Source organism: Hyperolius riggenbachi, chromosome 4 (genome assembly GCF_040937935.1).
Source record: "Hyperolius riggenbachi isolate aHypRig1 chromosome 4, aHypRig1.pri, whole genome shotgun sequence".
In the NCBI taxonomy this organism is placed as follows: Eukaryota; Metazoa; Chordata; class Amphibia; order Anura; family Hyperoliidae; genus Hyperolius; species Hyperolius riggenbachi.
The window spans coordinates 486,319,779-486,342,062 of record NC_090649.1 but is presented as its reverse complement, the minus strand read 5'-3'; the positions used below and the strand labels follow the sequence as shown (position 1 = coordinate 486,342,062).

The 22,284-nt window shown below is 48.4% G+C and overlaps 1 protein-coding gene across 2 annotated transcripts in view; it reads left to right on the top strand.

Moving 5' to 3' along the window:
- Positions 1–22,284, top strand: part of THADA (THADA armadillo repeat containing) — a 782,712-nt gene that overhangs the window by 660,715 nt on the left and 99,713 nt on the right. For both annotated transcript variants that reach the window (XM_068233009.1, XM_068233008.1), the window contains one exon: positions 18,746–18,877. In XM_068233009.1, the coding sequence (XP_068089110.1) occupies positions 18,746–18,877 (132 nt within the window). The remainder of the gene's footprint in view (positions 1–18,745; positions 18,878–22,284) is intronic.

Genomic DNA, 22,284 nt, shown 5'->3' with positions numbered 1-22,284 from the left:
CAAGTCAGTCTCTGCAGATCTCCGCCTCTCCCCTCCCCTCTCAGTGAAAGAAGAGAGAGGGGCGGGGAGAGGCGGAGATTGGCAGAGATTGACTCGAGCAGAGCGCAAAGCTACTGTGCAAAGCTCTGCCTCTACCAGGAAGCGATCCCAAATAATTTTTTTTGGGGGGTGGGGGGGGGGAATACCTCGTTCTGCCGCGGTGAATGTGGCGTTGATCTTAAGATAAATGGCCAATAAAGGCCAGTGCACACCGAAAACCTCAGATCCAGCAGATCTGCTAACGCTAGAAGTTTTTGAAGCAGATTTTCAAAGCGATTCCTAGGCATGTTTAGAGAGGTTTTCTAAACATGCCTAGCGTTTTTTTGGAGCGTTTTTGGATAGCAGATTTTATATTTTGTTACAGTAAAGCTATAACTGAACAGCTTCTGTCACAAAAACGCCTGGAAAACAGCTCTGATCTAGCGTTTTTTGAGAGCGGTTTTCCACTTTCTATACTTTAACATTGAGGCAGAAACGCCTCGGAGATCTAAAAAATGTTGCAGCCCCCGAGTTTGCGTTTGTGGAAAAAACGAGCTGCTCTGGTGTGCACCATCCCATTCACTTTCATTAGCCAAGCAGTTTTCCCCCTGCAAGCGTTTTAAAAAACGCTTCAGAACTGCTCCGGTGTGCACCAGCCCTAAAAAGAGGTATTTTGGGGGGGGCTTCAGACTCTAGTTAGCCATTAAAAGGTATTACTTTTACAAGACTTTGTTTTCTCTATATAATTTGTTTGGCTAACATGGTACAGAAACGTTTCTGCTACTATAGTCCTAGCAAGAAGAGTGACTGTAAAGGGGCCCATACACTGGTCGAATTCAGCCATTGATCGATCAGAAATCGATTCTATCAAATTCCCTATTTGATTGATTTGCGGCCGATTTCGATCAATTTGATCTATCTGACGGGATTCAAAATCTGGGTCGATCTGCTGCCAGCCATGGCCCATAGAGTTGCATTGGATCTAATGGTCCAATAATGCATTTAGATCGATTTCCAATAGATTTCATCCTGAAATCTATTGGAAATCTGTTCCTAGTGTGTGGCACACATCAGATAGATTCCTGTCAGATTGGACTTGACAGGCATCTGCTATAAATCTATCTGATGGTCGAATCTGCTGCAAATCTATAAGTGTATGGCCATCTTAATACGTTTTAAACTTAAAAGCTACTTTCTAGCGCTTTAAATATTACTATTTTTTCTTTAAAGACAAATTGTATTGTGCATTTTAAATTTTACAACAGAACAAGATAACCATTGTTGCAGAGCAAAGGTAACACCCCCCCCCCCCCCCCCCCAACCATATCAGGAGCATAACACAATAGGAAGACTGTCGACTTCCCCCAACTTCACCCTATTGCATGGTTTCAATCTAGGTCAGTGCTATGGGTGTCAAGCCATTTCTTGATGGCCTGGCACCTTTCATAGCCCCCTTACAGAACAGACAATTCTTTTTGGATATATTCTACCCAGCTCTGACAACCTGAGGGCAGAGAGTGATTCTAGTTAAGGACTATGGGGTTGGTTGATTCATTCATCCTCACATTCTTTAATGGGAGGAGCGCGAGTTGTGCACCTGCTATGCACCGTAGTGCTGCGTAGCATGTTTGGTAACTTACGCGCCCCTTGCTAATAACGGCCGCTCCACTCATCCCCCCCCCCCCCCCCGAGCCACGCCGGATCCAGTCCAGTGGCTGCATAGGATGTATTCTCCGCACTTTGATTGGCACAATAGGCTAATAATTATTAGCTTGGGTGGGGCAACGGCGGTCTTTGAATATGATGTTGGAAGCGGCAGCCCATCATGAAACTAAGCCTTGTACATATGCTGTGATGAAACGCGGAAAAGCTGCGGTCTCTCAAAGTGAGGCGGCTGTTTCCGCGTCCAGCAGGGCATCACAACGCGGAAAAACCGCCGCATGCCGCTTAGGCAGAGCGGCGGAATCCGCATTGGGAACGGCGGAATCCGCATTGGAAGCGGCCCCCACACGCGGTGCTCAAGATACATTGCATGACAGTACTGGTGTGGCTGGGACTGATAGTCCACCAAGATTCAGACTTACACGCGCGCGAGCACAGAGGCAGAGTTTAAATAGCAGTTAGAAGGGAGTCGGCTGACCAGCTGGGTCAGCTGACAAATTCCACTGCTCCCATTGGACCAGCAATTAGGGAGGTCCTGGAAAGGTCCTAGAGTATATATACTGCTGGTTGTTCACTTGCTCTTTGTCTGGCGTGCGATCACATATGTGGGAGCACCCAGATCCGTAGTCAGATCCGCAAGTGTGCCGGGACCAGCTGGAGCTGTAATCCTACACTAAGCTAGATTCTGTTGATAGCTAAAGTACTAGTTTGATTGTGATTATCTGTTATGACTTTTGCCTGCCTTGACTACCCTTCTGAACTCTGATCTTGTACCTCGATATTTCTGATACCCCATTGCTGAAACCTGCCTGTACTTTGACTCCGCCTTTGCCTCCTGATTTTGTACCCCGATATATCTGATACCCCGTTACTGAACCCTGCCTGTACATTGACTCCGCCTTTGCCTCCTGATCTTGTACTTTATCTGCCGTGTGTGTACGACCTGGCTTGTCCGACCTCGAGAACCGACCTTACTGTTAGAGGCGGTTCCTCGCTCTGTTAGTAATCCTTCCTCCTGAAGGTTACTTCCAGTCTGTCCTTCCTACTGTCAGTCTGACTCCTCCCGTCTTGGAGAGCTCAGGTCTGCGGAAGGAATCTGTGCAGTACTCCTTGCTGCACTGAGGCCTAGTCCTCTAAGTGTTACTGTTGCACCCAACACTACACTCTACTCAGGTGAACAGAGGTTAGTTAGTATATCGGATTATCAGTGATACTGCAGATCACGTATAATCTGGTATACATCTGTATTCCCAGTGATTCTGCAGATCACTGGTAATCAGATCCTCTCTGTGCTTCACCGATCGTTACATATGCTAGGTAAAAGTACCATATATTCTCGCATATAAGCTGAGCCGTGTATAAGCCAGGACACCCACTTTTCCCTCAGAAACCAGGAAACAGTGATTGACTCGCATATAAGCCCCCCCCCCCCTCCCCCACTATTGCCCACTCCACAGTAGCCAGATGTGCCCCCAGGATGATAGTTGTCTCAAGATGCCACTAGATGGGGTCATAGATATGAGACCGCGACTGCCACACGGAAGAATCCCTGATGACACGTTGCTTGCACGCTCCGCTCCACAAGTTGCAGGGGGTGGGGCGCACTGTCACAGCAGGGAGCCAGCTGCCAAGATCAGGATCACTATTGCACGATCCTTACGCTCCTCTGCCAGTAACAAAACCTGCTCCACCATCTGTTCTGCTCCACCGACTCGCACATAAGCCAAGGGAGTAACTTTTCAGTACATTTTTTGTGCTGAAAAACTAGGCTTATATGCAAGAATATACAGTATTTGGAATCAAACAATCCACTGTGGTTCATCAGTCTTGTTGGAACACAACCCATATGGATAGTTGTACAATGAGCAACGATTGCAAAACAAACAGTCTATCCTGGTGAGTATGTTTATGCCATCCATCATTCACGTGAGACCGTGTGTACAAATATCGTTAGATTATGAATGACCGTTGGCGCACGTATGTATGAGCAGTTTCTCTGCAGGAACGTTGAATGGATTTCTCCATATGCTTACATGCATTATTTCTGCCAACTGGCCTTGCCTAGTAATAATTTGTGTACCATTTATAGACATATTCCAAAGGCCCAAACCCACTAAATGATTTTTTGCAAACAATTTTAAGCGACAAACAATTTTTCCACTTTATCGTGCAACATCGTTTAATGAAAATTAGTTAAACAGTGTTTAACGATGACAACACCCGCGGCAATTGTTCGCTTTTGAACGACCGGCATATCCGATTAAGTCTTTGAGAATCGTTTCACTCCTAATTCACTTATTTGTTTTGCCGCGATCGTGTGAACGATCGTTTACGTGATTGTTCATTTTACGCTGCCGCAAACAACGATTGCAGATTCAGCCAAATGTATTGGGGGAAAGATCGTACGGGAGCAGCGGCGATCCCCGATCCATCTCGCCGTATTTGCCAATGAGTATTTGGCTTTAGGAGGGGGGGGGAAGCATAATTTCTGTAGATAACTTAAAATGTTATTGGTGCTGGCAAAATTCATTAATGTACAATGTGATATTCCTATTTACAAAATTGGGGGGGACCAACATAAGATGTCTTGCTGGCAGCACCACAATATCCAGAAATGGCGCCATGCTGTGGTCAGGGGGGGGGGGGGGGGGGGGTGTTGCTGGATTGATAACCCCACCATAGCCCAACACATTTGTCCTGCCTGTGATTGATTTTTCACATTAGAAAACAAGCCGGTATTTGCTCACATCGTTGTTGGCTCAGCTTAAACAAGCCAATTAGAGGTCTGAATTGATTGCTCAGAGCGATCCAGCGAGCGGCTAACTAGAGTTTGACCTTTCGAATTGCATTAGGGCTGCTGCAGCGAGTGGTAGTATTAAAGGGAACTTCTAATTCTGAAGGAGAGGAGCAAATAAGGGCGTCTCTTGTGCAGTTTTTTTTCCTTAATTATGTAAATGACGCATCTGTCACAGATTGGCTGCGGTCTGAGCTCACAGCTGACACATCTGGCCCAGCTTCGGTCTATAGTGACATTGGCCTGACTTTCCTATGGCAGGTCTCAGTTAGCTTGCTGAACTAGGTAGCTCATTGATGCCAGTTTTTAGAGATTCTGCACAGGGCCGGTTCTTGACTTTTTGCTGTCTGAGGCAAACTTGTGAGGATGCCCCCCCCCCCCCCCCCTGATTTGGAATGATCGTACAGCACCTGGCAATTTACTCTGCTTCATTTAATGTTCTCACATGACATGCTGCAGCTCAACACAATAACATGCTGGCTGGCTGCAACTCTGTGACAAATAAACTGCTCACCCTCAGCCACTCCATTCCTCCTCAGTCAGGACAGCAGTGCCACCTCCTCCTTTCTGCTGTGCAAGTCAAGATGAGACACTGCTGCTCTCCTGCCTCCCCTCTCCTCTCCTTACTATCAGACTCCTCACACAGCACAACAAGCTGCTTTTCCCCAATGATGTTCTCCTGCCTCCCCCTCCTCACTCACTGTCAGACTCCTCACACAGCACAACAAGCTGCTTTTCCCCAATGATCTCTTCACCTGACTCGCTCTCCTCTTGCTGCTACTCCTAATCTAACTGCATGCAGTTAAGGTGGCCATACAGATTGTGAATCGATTTCAGCATGAAATTGATCACAATCTGGGGAGCTGCCGCCGCCTGCCCACCAGCTATACATTACCTGCTCCGGCCGGAGCGAGTCCCCCGGTCTCTCGCTGTCTTCTTCTCCGCGCTGGGTTCCGGACCGGCTGGCTATATTTTTTTTTGGCTTCACTTCCTGTCCGGGGAAGTTTAAACAGTAGAGGGCGCTCTACTGTTTAAACTTCCTGCCGGGACAGGAAGTTCAGTGAAACTGGAGCCCAGAGCGGAGAAGGGACAGCGGAGACCAGGGGAGTCGTGCCGGCTGGATCAGGTAATGTATTGCGTCGGTCGTCGGGCATTCGAATGCCACTATCGACGCACTCCCGACCCGCCGGCGATCAAGCAAAATCTTCTGCATGGACAGATCAACAGGAATCGACGGGAACGATTGATTTTGGACGGAAATCGATCGTTCTGTCAGCGTTTGCGTGACGATTTCCCAGCAGATTCGATCACAGTGATCGAATCTGCTGTATATCGCGGGAAAATCGTTAGGTGTATGGACCCCTTTAGTGTAAACACAATACAAACATGCCGCCCCTGTTATCTCTGCACCTGATGCAAGTGTTTCACCTTGCTTCATGAAAGAACCGTCCCTGATTCTGCACATCTGGCAAGTGCTTCCCTATCTAATCACAGAATGCAGCTCACAGATCATCTAGTGTAGCGGACAGGAGATACACCAATGTGTTTTCAGAACAATTAACAATGTTTCAAAAAAGACTTCCTATCAGTCAGTTGTAACTACTTGGGGAGCTACCATTGCAGACATGGGGGATGCAGCTTCTTCCCTTCCACCCAAAGATAGAGAGCCCCGCCTTCTGGGGTTTTTCCCAATAGCCACTATTCTTTCCCTCCTACTTACTGTTCTCCCCGTGTCTCTGTGGGTTTCTTCCGGGCACTCTGGTTTCCTCCTACATCCCAAAAACATATAGATGAGTGAATTGGCTTCCCCCTGAATTGGCCCTAGACTATGATACATACACTACATGATACATACACAGACATATGACTATGGTAGGGATTAGATTGTGAGCTCCTCTGAGGGACAGGTAAGTGACAAGACTATGTACTCTGTACAGCGCTGTGGAATATGTCGGCACTATTTAAAGTGGATCCGAGACGATTGTGATTATTTATTCCTGTGATACAATGAGGGCAGCCATGTTCTGTTTGTCACATTCCACACAGGCAAGCTGATAGCATCTCCAGCCCTCAGCCTGTGAAAACTTCACTCCTCCCCTCTGCCTTTGAAATCTCTGGCTAGTAACCTCCCCCTCCTCCTGCCCAGACTGAGCTCCCATAAGCCCTTGCTACATGGGACTGAGTGCCAAGGCACTGGAGAAGCTGTGGATGAGGCTTAGAGTATTTAAACAATACAAAAAAAAAGTATTTGGCTTGAGGAATGTCCTATAAACTATAAACGAAAGGAACACAATTATGCAATGAGTAAAAGTTTATCTCGGATCCACTTTAAATACTACATAATAGCTACCAGAGTCTCCTCGTTTTGGATCGGATTTTCACATTTTATGCACACCTTATGGGAGTTGAGGAGGATTCTGCAGGTCACTGAAGCAGTGATCATTAACAAAAAAAGACATATTTTGGGGTCATTGCACGCGTCGCCTGGTGTTGACAGAGTTTGCCAGGTGTCTTCTCTGGTTTTTGTTTTATTTGCAGTTTCTTGAAACCCCCACCCTACATGCTGCAGGTAATCCACCTCATCAGACATGTGTATCTAGTCCAATGACCTCCTTCTGAGGTGGCAATCGGAGGTCTGGAAGATTCATCACAGGCTGGCCCAGCTGGTTTGTCTATGAGGCCTTCATGCATGACAGCATTGCACAGAGCAGAACCTCCAGCAGCACTTATCCACTGAGCTGTATGTCAGCACCGCCTGCCCCCCCCCCCCCCCCCCCCCTTCCCTTCTTCCCTCAGGTCCTTGCTTTGCCTTCCTAGCCCAGCATGTATTTACCTGTCATCACTTCATTTACTAACCCAGCAAGCCAGGGAGACCCTAAAAGCCACGCCTACAGCCTGACCCTCTGCTTTAGGGCTCATTTCGACGGGCAGTTGATCTGTGTGCTCAGCAAGCAGTTGCCAGACAGCAGTGAGCAGTTACCAGGCAACAGCAAGCAGTTGCCAGGCAGCTGTGAGCCAGTTGCCAGGCAGCAGTGAACTTTTACCAGGCAGCAGTGAGCTTTTACCAGGCAGCGGTGAGCAGTTACCAGGCAGCGGTGAGCAGTTACCAGGCAGTAGTGAGCAGTTACCAGTCAGCGGTGAGCAGTTATCAGGCAGTAGTGAGCAGTTACCAGACAGCAGTGATCAGTTACCAGACAGCGGTGATCAGTTACCAGGTAGCGGTGAGCAGTTACCTGGCAGCAGTGAGCAGTTACCAGGCAGTAGTGAGCAGTTACCAGGCAGTAGTGAGCAGTTACCAGGCAACGGTGAGCAGTTACCAGGCAACGGTGAGCAGTTACCAGGCAGCAGCAAGTAGTTGCGGTAGTTTGAGAGGCTTTTCACTGCCTATCAACTGCTTGTGGAAATGAGGCCTTACAGCACAGCTATAACCTGAAGTGAAGATGAATTCATGAGAAAAGTAACTATAAGTGCAGAACTAAATGTATTATTATTGACTTATAAAGCGCAAACGGTGGCGTAGTGGGCAGCACGTTGGCGCAGTGGTTAGCACTCTCGTTTTGCTTGCAGCGCTGGGTCCACAGCTTGAATCCCAGCCGGCGCTCTATCTGCCCGGTGTTTGTATGTTCTCCCTTGTGTCTGTGCGGGTTTCCTCCGGGGGCTCTGGTTTCCTCCCACATCTCAAAAACATACAGATAAGATAATTGGCTCCCCCTAAACTACGATGCATACACTACACGATACCTACATAGACACATGACTATGGTAGGGATTAGATTGTGAGCTCCTCTGAGGGACAGGTAAGTGACAAGACAATATACTCTGTACAGCGCTGCGGAAAATGTCCATGAGTAACATCCATGTACAGCACCCTACCTCACCTTTATTTCTTACTCTCAAAAAATGTTGCAATGCGTTTCACGGGTCTACAGCCTGCTTCCTCAGGAAAATGCAAAACTGAGCAACTTCTGTCCAAGATAGTCACAGAGGCATCCTTTTTCAGACCCCAGGGTTAAAGTTACTCCTTTTTGTATTTGCCTGAGGAAGCAGGCTATAGACCAGCGAAACGCGTTGCAACATTTTTGAAGGAGTAAGAAATAAAAAAATGTTTCCTAAATTGAATTGAATCTATCGAGTCTTCTGTGGGAAGGTAAGTCCCCCTCCCCCCACCCTAAAAAATAATAATAATAATAATAATAATCCGAACATTTGTATAGCGCTTTTCTCCTGTCGGACTCAAAGCGCTCAAGAGCTGCAGCCACTGGGACGCGCTCAGGAGGCCACCCTGCAGTGTTAGGGAGTCTTGCCTTGAACTCCTTACTGAATAGGTACTTGACCTAGCCAGGATTAGAACCCTGGTCTCCCATGTCAAAGGCAGAGCCCTTAACCAGTAAACTATCCAGCCACTGCTGGATAAAAAAAAACACCTACTATATTTTATCCTGTACTGGGGCCTCTGTAAAATTCCCTTTACAAGTCCAGGGATTTCTTTCCCCTATATAGGTCGGTCTTCTTAATCTCAAACACATAAATATTCATCCAAAGACTTACATGAATTATAACACCACAAACATCGTAATTGTACGCTCTCTGGAACTAATAGCTAGAGTAATTTCTGTTATGGGGTTCTATGTGGATTTACTAATTATCCACACGCTATCTGGGGTGCCAAATGTAGAATGTACTCTAGCTTATGTTAACTTATTTCTATGTTAATGACCAGACACTTGAGGTCGTTTCAAAGGGGTTAAATAAAAGGGGTTTATTTACAATTATACATATGTACAAGTTAGATCATACAAAGTATGTGTCTCACATAATGGCTCTATATACCCTATGCACAGTCACACACTTTCATTAGCTGAGCCCCTTTCCATCTCACCGTCCATGGCAGCATTCCAAGAGAGAGAGAAGCTTTTCAAGCATTGTCTTATATCTTGATCCCACAGGTATAGAGACTCCTCCTCTGTGTTTGCCCTTAGCAGCTGGGGGGAAGGGACTTGTAGCTAGTCCCATGGACCTTTGTTGACAAACCAGATAACTCAGTTTCCTCTCACCTTGGGTAGCCAGTTCCTCAATAGCCATTTGCGGGGGCTGGGGTCAGTGTCAGAGGCCATTGTCTTTGCTGTGTTATTTACTCATATGCAGATGTGTGTGGTTGTAAAAAGTCCTTTATGAAACACAGGCTTTGTGTAAGGCCCCAGCTGATCAACTAGATTCACTGTAAATCTCTCATAGCAACATAAATGTCCAGACATACTTTTCCATTAAGGCACACATGGAAATACAGTTTATACCGATAAAATACAACAGTCAGTATGGAAGGCAAGGCAAACCTGTGGACACTTCAGGGCTGGATAGAAGGAGGAAGAGAGGGGATGTGAAGAGCATCTCAGGCCCAGAACAAACATGCAGAACAAACAGCTCGAGCTCTGCCTATGGCAACCAGGCCTGTGTTTGATCTGATGGATCAGACTAACAAAAGCAGAACCCCGCCGGCCGCACATCATAAAGAGCCGAGCTGTTTGCCTTCCTTAATCTCTTCCTGGTTGGCACTTTTTAAGAATTCTTCAATAAATCTGAGCGCTAAAAGCCTAAAATACATAAAATGCTGTTTGACTGAGGACATTACTGGAGGGCTGGAGCTGCAGAGTAAATGCCTCCTCTGGCTTATGGACGTTTGCTTTCTAACAGTAAATATTCTGCTGACATTCCTGACCAGTTGCTAAGGCGGCCATTTTGTTACTGTACCATAACTGGAAGAAAACCTGCCTGTTCAGGGCCAGATTTAGAGATCCTGCTGCTAGAATACAAAAACAAAATAATGAAATACTGTTAACCCTGTAGAGCAAACTCTTATCCCTATCTTAGATCTGCAAGAGTGATATCTGCGTAGGATACACAACTGAACTTCTCAGCCATAAACGTGACCCTGAAGCGAGCTTAACTAACAAACGACACAACAAACACAGAACATGTATATTGCACTTTTCTCCTGGCGGACTCAAAGCGCCACTAGGACGCGCTCTATAGGCAGTAGCAGTGTTAGGGAGTCTTGCCTAGGGTCTCCTTACTGAATAGTTGCTGGCTTACTGAACAGGCAGAGCTGAGATTTGAACCCAGGTCTCCTGTGTCAGAGGCAGAGCCCTTAACCATTACACTTTCCAGCCAACTACCTAAAGACCGCGTCAGTTGGCGTCAGGTCCTGGAGCTGGCTTGTGCAGGAGATCACGCGTGCATCTCCGCTTGGTAGGCTCCGCTCCGCCTTCAATCTCCCAGCAGCAATCGCCGCTCGGAGACCGTTAGACAGCGAAACCGCCATCTAATTAGCATGTACAGTGCTACGACCTACAGCAGCGGGGTACTGGGGACAGCCGTGTGACATGACTGTCCCCCTGGGACACAGGACAGCAATCGGCTCTTATAGGCTGAGGCCTATGACAGCCGATCGCTGTGATTGGCTGGCTGGGGGGAGGGAGGGATTTTAGAAAATAAATAAATAGCAAAATTTATTATTATAAAAAAATAATGTAAATATCTGTAAAACAAATAAATAAACACGGGGGGGGGGGGGGGGGGGGGGGCAGATCAGACCCCACCAACAGGAAGCTCTTTTGGTGGGGAGAAAAGGAGGGGGGGGGGAATCACCTGTGTGCTGAATTGTGCGACCCTGCAGTTATAAAGCTGCAGTGGTCAATAAAAAAAATGGCCTGGTCTTTAGGGGGGTTTAGCACTGCAGTCCTCAAGTGGTTCAAGAAAAAAGATAAGTTACTCACCTATTTGTGCATGCGCAGAAGGCCACGACCCATTGGGGCTCGTCAATCCTTATGGCCCATACTCACGAGGGACTTTTGTCGCCTCAACACGCGGCGCGCGCGTGTTGCGGCGACAGGTCGCCCGTGAGTATGGGCCGTCGCGCGCGCACCCCGAACTGTCGCCCTTCGCTCATGTCGCCATGCGATTGAAAGTTTCAATCGCATGGCGACAGTCGCCGCCGCACCTCCCCCGCAACTGTCGCTAGTCCGCGTGAGTACGCGGACTAGCGACAGCAACCTCCATTGTGGTAAATGGAGCTTCCGGCGGGGGGAGGAGGAACGTCGGCGACAGCTTCCGTCTCGCCGCTGGTCCCTCTTCCGCGTGTGTACGCGGAGGGACCTGGCGAGGAGCTGTCGCCGGCCTGTCGCCCACACGCTCACGTGTGCTGGCGACAGGCCACTTCTGCAGCCCGTGAGTACGGGCCATTACAGGCTGCCAGAGGGACCCCGGTAAGGACCAGAGCTTTGTTGAGTGACCCAAATGACTTCTAGGGGCTGGAAGAAGACCTGGGTAAGTAAAACTGCATTTTTATTCTGGCCTCATGAGTCCTTGGGGGAAATGTTTGGATAAAAAAGCCAGATACTTACCTAAGGCTGTGGGTCCTATAGCGCCTCTCCTGGTGTCCTCGGTACTTCCCCGTTTGAATCCCCCACCGCAGGGGACTTCGGAAGTCTTTGGCAGCCAAGTCCTCCCGAAAACAGGCGGCTCCATACTGCGCGTGTGCAAGAGAGGGAGCTTGCGCATGCGCAGTACGGAGAGGCCTGTCTTCAGGACCACTCGGTCTCCCGAAGACTTCTAAAGCCTCCCTTCGACGTCGGAGAGAGCAGTATTTGGCCAAATTGGCCTCACTGCTCCTGGGGAGCTAGCCCTGGAACGGGGACAGAGAGAGGAACTGAAAGGCTCTATACGACCCAGAGCCTTCCCTCTCCTTGGATAAGTATCTGTCTTTTTATTATTTTTTAATGACTCCCTATGACTTTAAAGCAAACCTGTGACATTTTAGAAAGGAAAAGTCACATAGTGAGCTCCACAGGCAGAGTGAAGCCTTCACCATCTCCGTCAGAGTTACGACTCGGAGGGGGAGTAGTATTTAACGCCCCCGGGGATTTGAGCGGCAGCAAAGTGAGTCGTCATTCGGCTCGCCCTGTACCCAACTCCCCCGCGGCGTTACAAAGATTAACCAGAGGCTTCCCTCTACTTACTAGGTGAGTACCCATTTGGGCACTTTTTTCACTCCAGGTACCCTTTAAACACAGAGGGCCAGATTTATCAAAGCATTACCGACAGTTTTTTTTTCTTAAACTGTTCTAACCAACAGAGGAACTGTTCTGCAGGATGATAAGAAACTTCTCAAATCCTACGTAATAGTGGTAGTTTAGCTTGGATTTCTAGAGCTGCACTTCCGTTAAGAAAAGTGCAAATCCATCCCTAAACTGTCACAGATTAAGAAGTGCTTAATAGCAGTTCTACAGATACTGCAGCAGTGCAGGCTAGACATGAATGATTTGTGAAGTGCTCCATCCCCTGCTGAATCCTGTGAAGCTGCTCTGTGCTTAACCCTTCCAGTGCTGGCCATTGATGCAATACAACAGATGTACTGGTTACCTCAGCAACAGTAATTTCCCTCACACACTGCACTGTCCGAGAGACCTTCCTAACTCCTCCTATTCCTAACAGTTTAAGAAGGAATCTGAACTGTTTAGTGATTTCTTAGGATGTCTGAGACAATTCTGCACAGATTTCTAAAAACCTACTGAGGCCTTGTTCGCATGGCTTTCGTGTGGCCGTCCGCGTTTGGCAGTTTTTGACGTGTATTTTTTTTCCTATTCCCGGCGCTTGGGTGGGTGATTTGTTTTTGTGCTTAGCGGTTTTCGAAGCGTTTTTTCCGAGCAGTTTTGTAATTCACTCCATGGCGCAAGTCAGGAAGACTCTTTGACCCAGAAAAGAATAAATACAATGTATTTATTCTTAAAAACGCAAGTGCAATCACCTTATTGCGCGTCTTTGTACGTGTTTTCCGATTTTCCTATACCTTCCATTGAGGTGGAAGCGACCCGAAAATGCTACATGCACCACTTTGCTAGCTGCACAGCGCACGACTTGCGCAGATGTGAACCTTCTCATAGACATTCATTGTCCACTGCGTCGGGGGGGCGTTTTTAAAAACCGCACGCGGCGGAAAAAAAGCTGAAAACGCCTGCAGTGTGAACAAGCCCTGATATTTTGTCCGAGACACTCTTGATAAATGTCCGCAGGGTCTGCTGATCCGCAGGAAGTGTGTTGTTTGGGTGGCTGGGAAAGCCATTGTATGTTATTTATAGAAGTGTACATATCTCATACATCACCTCTATCCGTGCACCGCCTGCACAGCATCAGAACATCACACTTCAGAGGGAGGACAGGCTCACCAAACAGACAACAGTTTATTTAAAAATGTCTCCTCTTCCAAGCATGGCTGCTTAGAGTTCTCCAGTCCCTGGGCAACATAAACATCAAAGCATTCTCCTCCAGCATAATCTCTGATACTCGCATCCGAGGCAACGCTGCCAGTCTCTTCCTGCCTGACAGGGTTACCTCTCTAAATATACAGATTACCCAGCACACTCATGGTGAACCAGAACTCCCAAGAGTGTGTAAGGGGTTACAATGTTGGCTGGATAGTGAACTGTTTAAAGGAATCGTCAGGCAAAAAAAATGAGTTTCACTTACCTGGGGCTTCTACCAGCCCCATGCAGCCATCCTGTGCCCTCGTAGTCACTCCCTGCTGCTCTAGTCCCCCGCCGCCAGCTAGTTTCGATTTTTGCCAACTTCGGCGTTAGCAGGCCGCCACGCACACGTATTCTCACTGAAAACACATTTTTACGCGTTAGTGGTAAAAAATCCACGCGTTGCTCCACCATGTATGTGTTAATGTCTGCGATAGCTTCATGCACCAGTGACAATGCGTGCAAATGTACGCATTGCGGCCCGCAGACTCCGAGGTCGGCAAAAATGAGACTAGCTGGCGGTGGGGTCTGGAGCAGCAGTGAGTGACTACAAGGGCACAGGATGGCTGCATGGGGCTGGTAGAAGCCCCAGGTAAGTGAAACTCATTTTTTTTTTTTGCCTGACAATTCCTTAAGGGCTCTGCCTTTGACATGGGAGACCAGGGTTGGAATCCTGGCTAGGGTCAGTATCTATTCAGTAAGGAGTTCAAGGCAAGACTCCCTGACACTTCAGGGTGGCCTCCTGAGCGCGTCCCAGTGGCTGCAGCTCTTGAGCACTTTAAATCCGACAGGAGACATACCAATGTTAGGATTATAATGTTTGATTTTCCCAACAATTTTTCCGATGACCTAGCAAAAGCGATCGAGGTACATTGTGAGGAGCTGTTGGGGATCTTAAAGATCCGATCCGCCGAAGATCGATATCGTTGCACGATGCTAAACGACGTTCGCGTGATCACATGCCTATACCCATGATCTTGCAATGTGGGTATAGGGATGTGATCACGCGAACGTCGTTTAGCATCGTGCAACGATATCGATCTTCGGCGGATCGGATCTTTAAAGAGAACCTGTACTGAGTAAAAATATTTAAAATAAACACATGAGGTATCTTCAAATGAACATTACATAGTTACCTTGCCATCAGTTCCTCTCAGAAGCTCACCATTTTCTTCTGACAATAATCCCTTCCAGTTCTGACAATATTTTGTCAGATCTGAAATATATCAGTTGCTGTCAGTAAAATATCAGTTGCTGTCAGTTATAGCTGAGAGGAAAACTGATGTACCAGGTAATGTCCATGTTTCCCTATGGCTCAAGTGGGCGATGTTACAGTTTAACTGTGTGCTGACTAGAAAGCTGTTATGGGTAATGGCCATTTTCAAAATGGAGGACGGAAAATTCCCTTGATCACAGTGAACAAACAGGACGCGGGACAGGAGAAAGATACTGAGGAGTAGACTACACGGGAGGTAAGTATGACTTGTGTATGCTTATTTGACTTTTAATTTTCAGTTCAGGTTTTCTTTAAGATCCCCGACAGCTCCTCACAATGTACCTCGATCGCTTGAAGTCTCGTTTGTGCCCTTTGTGTGACGTCACCCATGCCCGCCGGTCAGAAGATGGATCGTGAGACACTCGTTGTCAGGGAAACGTCCCTGGATCCATCTCCCTTGTCGCTGTGATGAGTATCCAGCAAACGGGGCTGAAAGGCATCAAGAAGCCCTTTTACTAAAATGTTATGCAAAACAGAAATTTGCTGCCTTAAAGCGGATCTGTGATGTAAAACTAACTATAACAAGTAACTTTTCTATATATCTTCTCTAAAATGTAGATAGTTTACACAGCAAATCTAGCTGCAAACCGCTTCAATATAATGATTATTTCTTCCTGTGATACAATGAGAGCAGCCATGTTCTGTTTGTCACAGGCTGAGGGCTGGAGATGCTATCAGCTTGCCTGTGTGTAATGTGACAAATTCAGTCCCCTCTCCTCCTCCCCTTTGCCTCTGGAATCTCTGGCTAGTAACCACCTCCTCCTCCCCTCTGCCTCTGGAATCTCTGGCTAGTAACCACCTCCTCCTCCCCTCAGCCTCTGGAATCTCTGGCTAGTAACCACCTCCTCCTCCCCTCTGCCTCTGGAATCTCTGGCTAGTAACCACCTCCTCCTCACCTCTGCCTCTGGAATCTCTGGCTAGTAACCACCTCCTCCTCCCCTCAGCCTCTGGAATCTCTGGCTAGTAACCACCTCCTCCTCCCCTCAGCCTCTGGAATCTCTGGCTAGTAACCACCTCCTCCTCCCCTCAGCCTCTGGAATCTCTGGCTAGTAACCACCTCCTCCTCCCCTCAGCCTCTGGAATCTCTGGCTAGTAACCACCTCCTCCTCCCCTCAGCCTCTGGAATCTCTGGCTAGTAGCCACCTCCTCCCCTCAGCCTCTGGAATCTCTGGCTAGTAGCCACCTCCTCCTCCCCTCAGCCTCTGGAATCTCTGGCTAGTAACCACCTCCCCCTCCCCTCAGCCTCTGAAATCTCTGGCTAGTAACCACCTCCTCCTCCCCTCAGCCTCTGGAATCTCTGGCTAGTAACCACCTCCTCCTCCCCTCAGCCTCTGGAATGTCTGGCTAGTAACCTCCTCCCCTCAGCCTCTGGAATCTCTGGCTAGTAACCACCTCCTCCTCCCCTCTGCCTGTGGAATCTCTGGCTAGTAATCACCTCCTCCTCCCCTCTGCCTCTGGAATCTCTGGCTAGTAACCACCTCCTCCTCCCCTCAGCCTCTGGAATCTCTGGCTAGTAACCACCTCCTCCTCCCCTCAGCCTCTGGAATCTCTGGCTAGTAACCACCTCCTCCTCCCCTCAGCCTCTGGAATCTCTGGCTAGTAACCACCTCCTCCTCCCCTCAGCCTCTGGAATCTCTGGCTAGTAACCACCTCCTCCTCCCCTCAGCCTCTGGAATCTCTGGCTAGTAACCTCCTCCTCCTCCTGCCAAGACTGAGCTCCCATAAGCCCTTGCTACAGTGCCAAGGCACTCTAAAAAGCTGTGGGTGAGGCTTGTTTAGTTTATAGGGATTTAAAGTATTAAAACAAAACAAAAAAAGTATTTGGCTTGAGGAATGCCCCATAAACTATATGTAAGGAACACAATTATGCAATGAGTAAAAGTTTATCTCGGATCCACTTTAAAACAGAAGGTATTTGCGATAATTCAGGTTTGAGTGGAGCATATGATTTCTCCCACAATGCATCACTGCTGAATATGCAAATCATCCCTTTGTTGGCCCTGTAAGCTAGCCACACCTCCAGAACCGCAGGGATGCAACGATGTGTCAGCTTGTTAATTGTACAGAGCCAAAATAATCCAACATGCATACAGACTGTTTCGGTTTGGTTGATACTCATCAGTGCATGGCATGGATTAATGTGCTCTGTGGAGTAGGACTTGAAGCACCCAGAGATACAGATTGTTTTACATAACATTTTAGTAAGAGGGCTTTTTGGTTCTTTGTAGCCCCTTACTTACTCCTAGGAGTTCTGGTTCACTAGGAGCTTCCTGAGTAATCTGTAATTCTGGGTGTTTCAATTCCACCCTGCTCACTGGGAAAGCAGTGAGGGAGGGGGGGGGGGGAGTGCAGATGGGGGGGGGGGGAGTAGTACTGGGGTAGCAGTGCAGTGTGAGGAGGGGGGAGCAGTGCGGTGTGAGGAGGTGGGTACCAGTGCAGTGTGAGGAGTGGGAGAGGATGCAGAGTGTGTGTGTGGGGGGGGGGGGGGGGGAGATAGTGCTGGGAACAGTGCAGTGTGAAGAGTGGGGAACAGTGCAGAGAGCAGGATGAATTCTACCGAGAGCAACTTCCAATGACCGTAGAGGGAATCAACCAACAGGAAGTGGAAGTGAGGATATTAGAGGACTGGTACATCATCAGTCCTCTGATCTGCCTTCACTTAAAGGAGTCATCAAGCAAATAAACACTTTCCCCCTCTACTTACCTGTTGTTTCCTCCAGCCCCTCGCAGCTGACAAGTCCCACGCTGCAGCTACACTCTGTCGACGGCCCGGGTGCCCAACGGTGTCTCGCCAGGCCGTCCTCTACTGCGCCCCTGTCGATCAAGGCCACGTTGTCTGGACTGTACTGCACAAGCACAGTAGTTCGACAACGTGGACTTGATTGACAGGGGCGCTCGTGCAGCAGCACTATAGAGGACAACCTTGAGGTCGCCCTCTGCACCGGCGGGGACCCCGAGCTGGCGGCTGCGATCGGAGATGCGGCGAGGGGATGGAGGAAACCGCAGATAAGTAGAGGGGGAAAGTGTTTTTTTGCCTGTTGACTAGTTTGAAGAATGCACTAGAAAGACTGTATCTGCATTTGCATTGCGTAACCCCAGGAATTAAGGCAGCAGCAAGTTTTTTTTGTGCTGTAAAACCCAGCAGGCTTTGCAGACTGAGCTGCATGGATGTATCATGCTGTACATGGGGGAATCCAGTGGCGTAGAAATAGGGGTTGCAGAGGTAGCGACCGCATTGGGGCTCTTCGGCCCCCAGGGGTCCTCCCTCAAACACAATGTTAGCTCTCTATTGGCTCTGTGCTGGTAATAATCACTTCTATAGATGCTTTAAATAGTAGTAATCATTAACAAGCTGCTCCCCATCCCCTTCTTGCATCTCTGACACTCTGGTTGTCCTTGTCAGGTTTTGGTGCGCAGCAGCAATTGTTATGTATAGAGTGCTTGGGGGGCCCCGTGTAAAACTTGCACCGGGACCCACAGCTCCTTAGCTACGCCACTGGGGGAATCACACGCTTCTTTATGTAAGAATTTATGGCTATGCCTCTATGCCAGACGTCAGTTCAACTACACTTTAAATTCCATTTTCCCGCCAGTTTATGAAATGTATTTAGTATTGAAGGCCAAGCGAGAAGAGACACACGTGATGTCACTGTGATCTGAGTATCTGTAATAAAGATGTGTAATTCTGTCTTCCAGGTGTGGCGGACACATTGCAGCTGTGGATGTGTATATTGCGGCTGCTGCAGAGCGAAGATTCGGATGTGCGAGACGCAGCTGTGGATATCGTCCGCGTTTATAACACCCAGAAAAGCAGCCTATCGGGGACAGGTAGGCCCAGCAGACACTGATGTGCAGTTCTGCAGTACTGGGATCTTCAAGGGGTGTTTGTTGTCTCTGGGGGCGGGGTCAGTGCATCTCTGTAGTAAGCCAATCAGAGGCAGCCTGGTGATGCGCTGATCTACCCTTTTGGTATGTTTAAATTCCTTCACATCTAGTCGCAACCAGGTTATGCATATTCATGTGTTTGTATTTAGTTAGATTTTTAGGAGCCCCTCCCACAGAGGATGACCTCATTGTGGTGGGGCGGTCAAGTACTTAGTAATTTGCATGTAAACTATTTTGGAAGCTAACATCCTCCAATAATGGTAATTTGATGTAGTTTGTCCTAAGAAGCGCTGCCTTTTTCTGCTGAGTACATTGCATTAGCAGTCTTACAGGGAGGGGGAGGGACACACAGAAGGAGAGTCAGTCACATTGGCAGGGAGAGGGGAGGCATTGGAGAGTATAAGGCAGTATGGGTATGGGTCGGGACTCAGTCAGGTGATGGTGTAGGGCTGACACTGTACAAATGCATTGCTAGCCTGCAGGCTAGTGACCTGTTCTGTTGCTATGATGGGGGGAGGAGGGTCGACAAAGCAGCGTCATGGAGCAGGCAGTTGAGTGAGGTGCCCCTCACTGGCTCTCTTATACAGCACCGGAGTGCATTCTAGGATGCAGAGTATTGCCCAGGTCACGGCTTCTTCAGTCTGCTTACATCAGGCTGGAGGCTTTGGGCCATCTCCACCAGGACCGCTAGACACAGGAACTCTTTCTTCCCCTCAGCTGTCCTGCTCCTGAACTCACTCCACATACTTACACCTCCCATTGATTACCCCCCAGGCTGCAGCCAGGGCAGTGTTTTGGCCGACCACTCACCCGGCCCACAATGACTTAACTGAGGAGGCCTTTCATGTCACAATTAAGGCCCGGTTCACACTTGCGGTGGCCCTCCGGAATCGCCGTGCCGGAGCCGCACCGCTTGCAGAACGGACGGAACGGACGCACGGCATAGCAATGAAAGCCTATGCGTCCGTTCACATGCGTCCGTTCTGCCGAACCGGATCCGGGCCGGATCCGGACTCCGGCCTCCGTTCCAACATGCGCTATTTTTTCATCCGGCTCCTCCGGCAGCCGTATCCGGGGCGGAGCCGGACTGCACCATCCGGCCAATACAAACCAATGGGAACCGGAGAGCGCACAACACACAGGCTGAGAAATCCGGATGTTCTACCCCACTTCCTATGGGGATTGTTGCGGCGATATTGGATGGGGACACATGGGCAAGCATTTTGGAGTGGAGCAGCACAGCTGGATCCGGATCCGGAGATGTTGGCAGCATGTCGGAGGTGGAGGTGAGTGCTAAACAGCAGAGGGCCTGATTCCACAGGTCCCCCTTCTGCTGACCTCCCAGACCCCAACATTTTTTTTGTTTTTAACGTAACTTTTGCCAAACGGATCCGGATCGCATCCTGATGGACACCTGATGCAACCTGACCGGATCCGGATCGGATCCGGATCAGAACCGTACGGTTCCGATCCGGATCCGGTCAGGTCATCCGGTCCGTTTGGCAAACAACCGCTAATGTGAACCGGGCCTTAGAGGTATGCAGTATGTCATATATATGTTGTTTCTTTGCTTCATAAAGTGCATGTTGCGCGCCTAACCTAATCTCTGTCTTCTACTATATACAGTGCCAAACCCAATTCTCAGCAGGACCCAGTCATGCTTGGCAAAATAAACGATTCTGATTCAATACCCTGGCAAACGCTCAGCTAAGTCGATCTGTCAGAATGATTGCCTAGTGCAGTGATCTGCATACTTGGCTCTCCAGCTGTGAAGGGACTACAAGTCCCATAATGCATTGCGGGAGACAGCCACAGTCATGATTCATAAAGGTGAATGCATTGTAGGACTTGTAGTTTTAACAGCTGGAGAGCTGAGTTTGCAGATCAGCGGCAGTGGTAGCAGCTTTACACATGTTAGATTCTCAGCATAGGCGGTCAGGATCGGCCGCCTTGGCCATACTTGATCCAGCCTATGTACGTAGCCACACCATCAAACCCCCCCCCCCCCCCGCATAGCAACAGAGCCCGTGGGCTAGCAACTTTGAACCAGAGTTATTGGGGATCTTAACCACTTAATGACAAGCTGACTTATAAAAACGTCCTGCTAGAGCCTCTTAAAGGGAAGGTTCAAGCAAAATAAAAAAATGAGTTTCACTTCCCGGGGGCTTCTACCAGCCCCATGCAGCCATCCTGTGCCCTCGTAGTCACTCACTGCTGCTCCAGTCCCCCGCTGGCAGCTTCCTGACCTCGGAGGTCGGCGGGACACATTGTGTACATTTTTACGCATTCCCGATAGTGCAGGACCATTAACGCATACATTTTTACGCGTTACTGGTTCAATGCGTAAATTTTTACGCATTGAACCAGTAATGCGTAAAAATGTATGTGTTAATGTTCCTGCACTAGCAGGAATGCGTAAAAATGTACGCAATGCGTCCCGCCGACCTCCGAGGTCGGCAAGCTGCCAGCGGGGGACTGGAGCAACAGTGAGTGACTACGAGGGCACAGGATGGCTGCATGGGGCTGGTAGAAGCCCCCGGTAAGTGAAACTCATTTTTTTTATTTTGCTTGGACATTCCCTTGAATGGCTCCAGGGCGTTTTTATAAGTCAGACAGTGCTGCTGCCACTGTGCGCTGTGCGCGCTTCTGCGCGTGCACGTGCATTTCCACCCGCATGCATGTGAAAATAGTGCAAAAAAAAAAAAACACCATAGAAAAAATACACCTTTATTTCCAAATACTATATTGTCACCATACTTTGTACTAGGGACATCATAAAATCTTGTGATAACCAGTACAAATAGGCAGATAAAATGTGTGGGGGTTTTATGCACAGTAGCCGTGTTTATATTAAAACTATAGAGGATGAAATTGGAGAAATTGTGTATTTTTAAAAAAAATTTCCTTGTTTTTCCCTTTAAAATGATAGAAAAAAAAAGTAATTACTGAAAACAAATATCAACCCCAAAAAGCCCAAATGGTGGTGAAAAAAACAAGATATAGATCATTTCATTGTGATTAGTAGTGATTAAGCGATTGGCAAATGAAAGGGATGAGCACTGAAAGGTGAAAATCGCTCTTGTCTGTTAGGGTAAAAACCACTTTGGGGTGAAGTGGTTAAAAATCTGATTTGCCGTGACGGCCGTTATCGCCCATGCAACACTAAATGACGTTCCTGTGATTGCCTGTACCCAGGTCGCGCGATCGCTGGTCGTCGGCAAAACCGTCAGAAGAATCGCAAGGTGGGTGCGGGCCTTTACATCTTGTACTGGCCACCATCGAGCTTGGTTTCACCAGCAGCGATCTTTTTGCTGGTACAGGAAATTAAATTGTACCACAGTCCTGAGTAA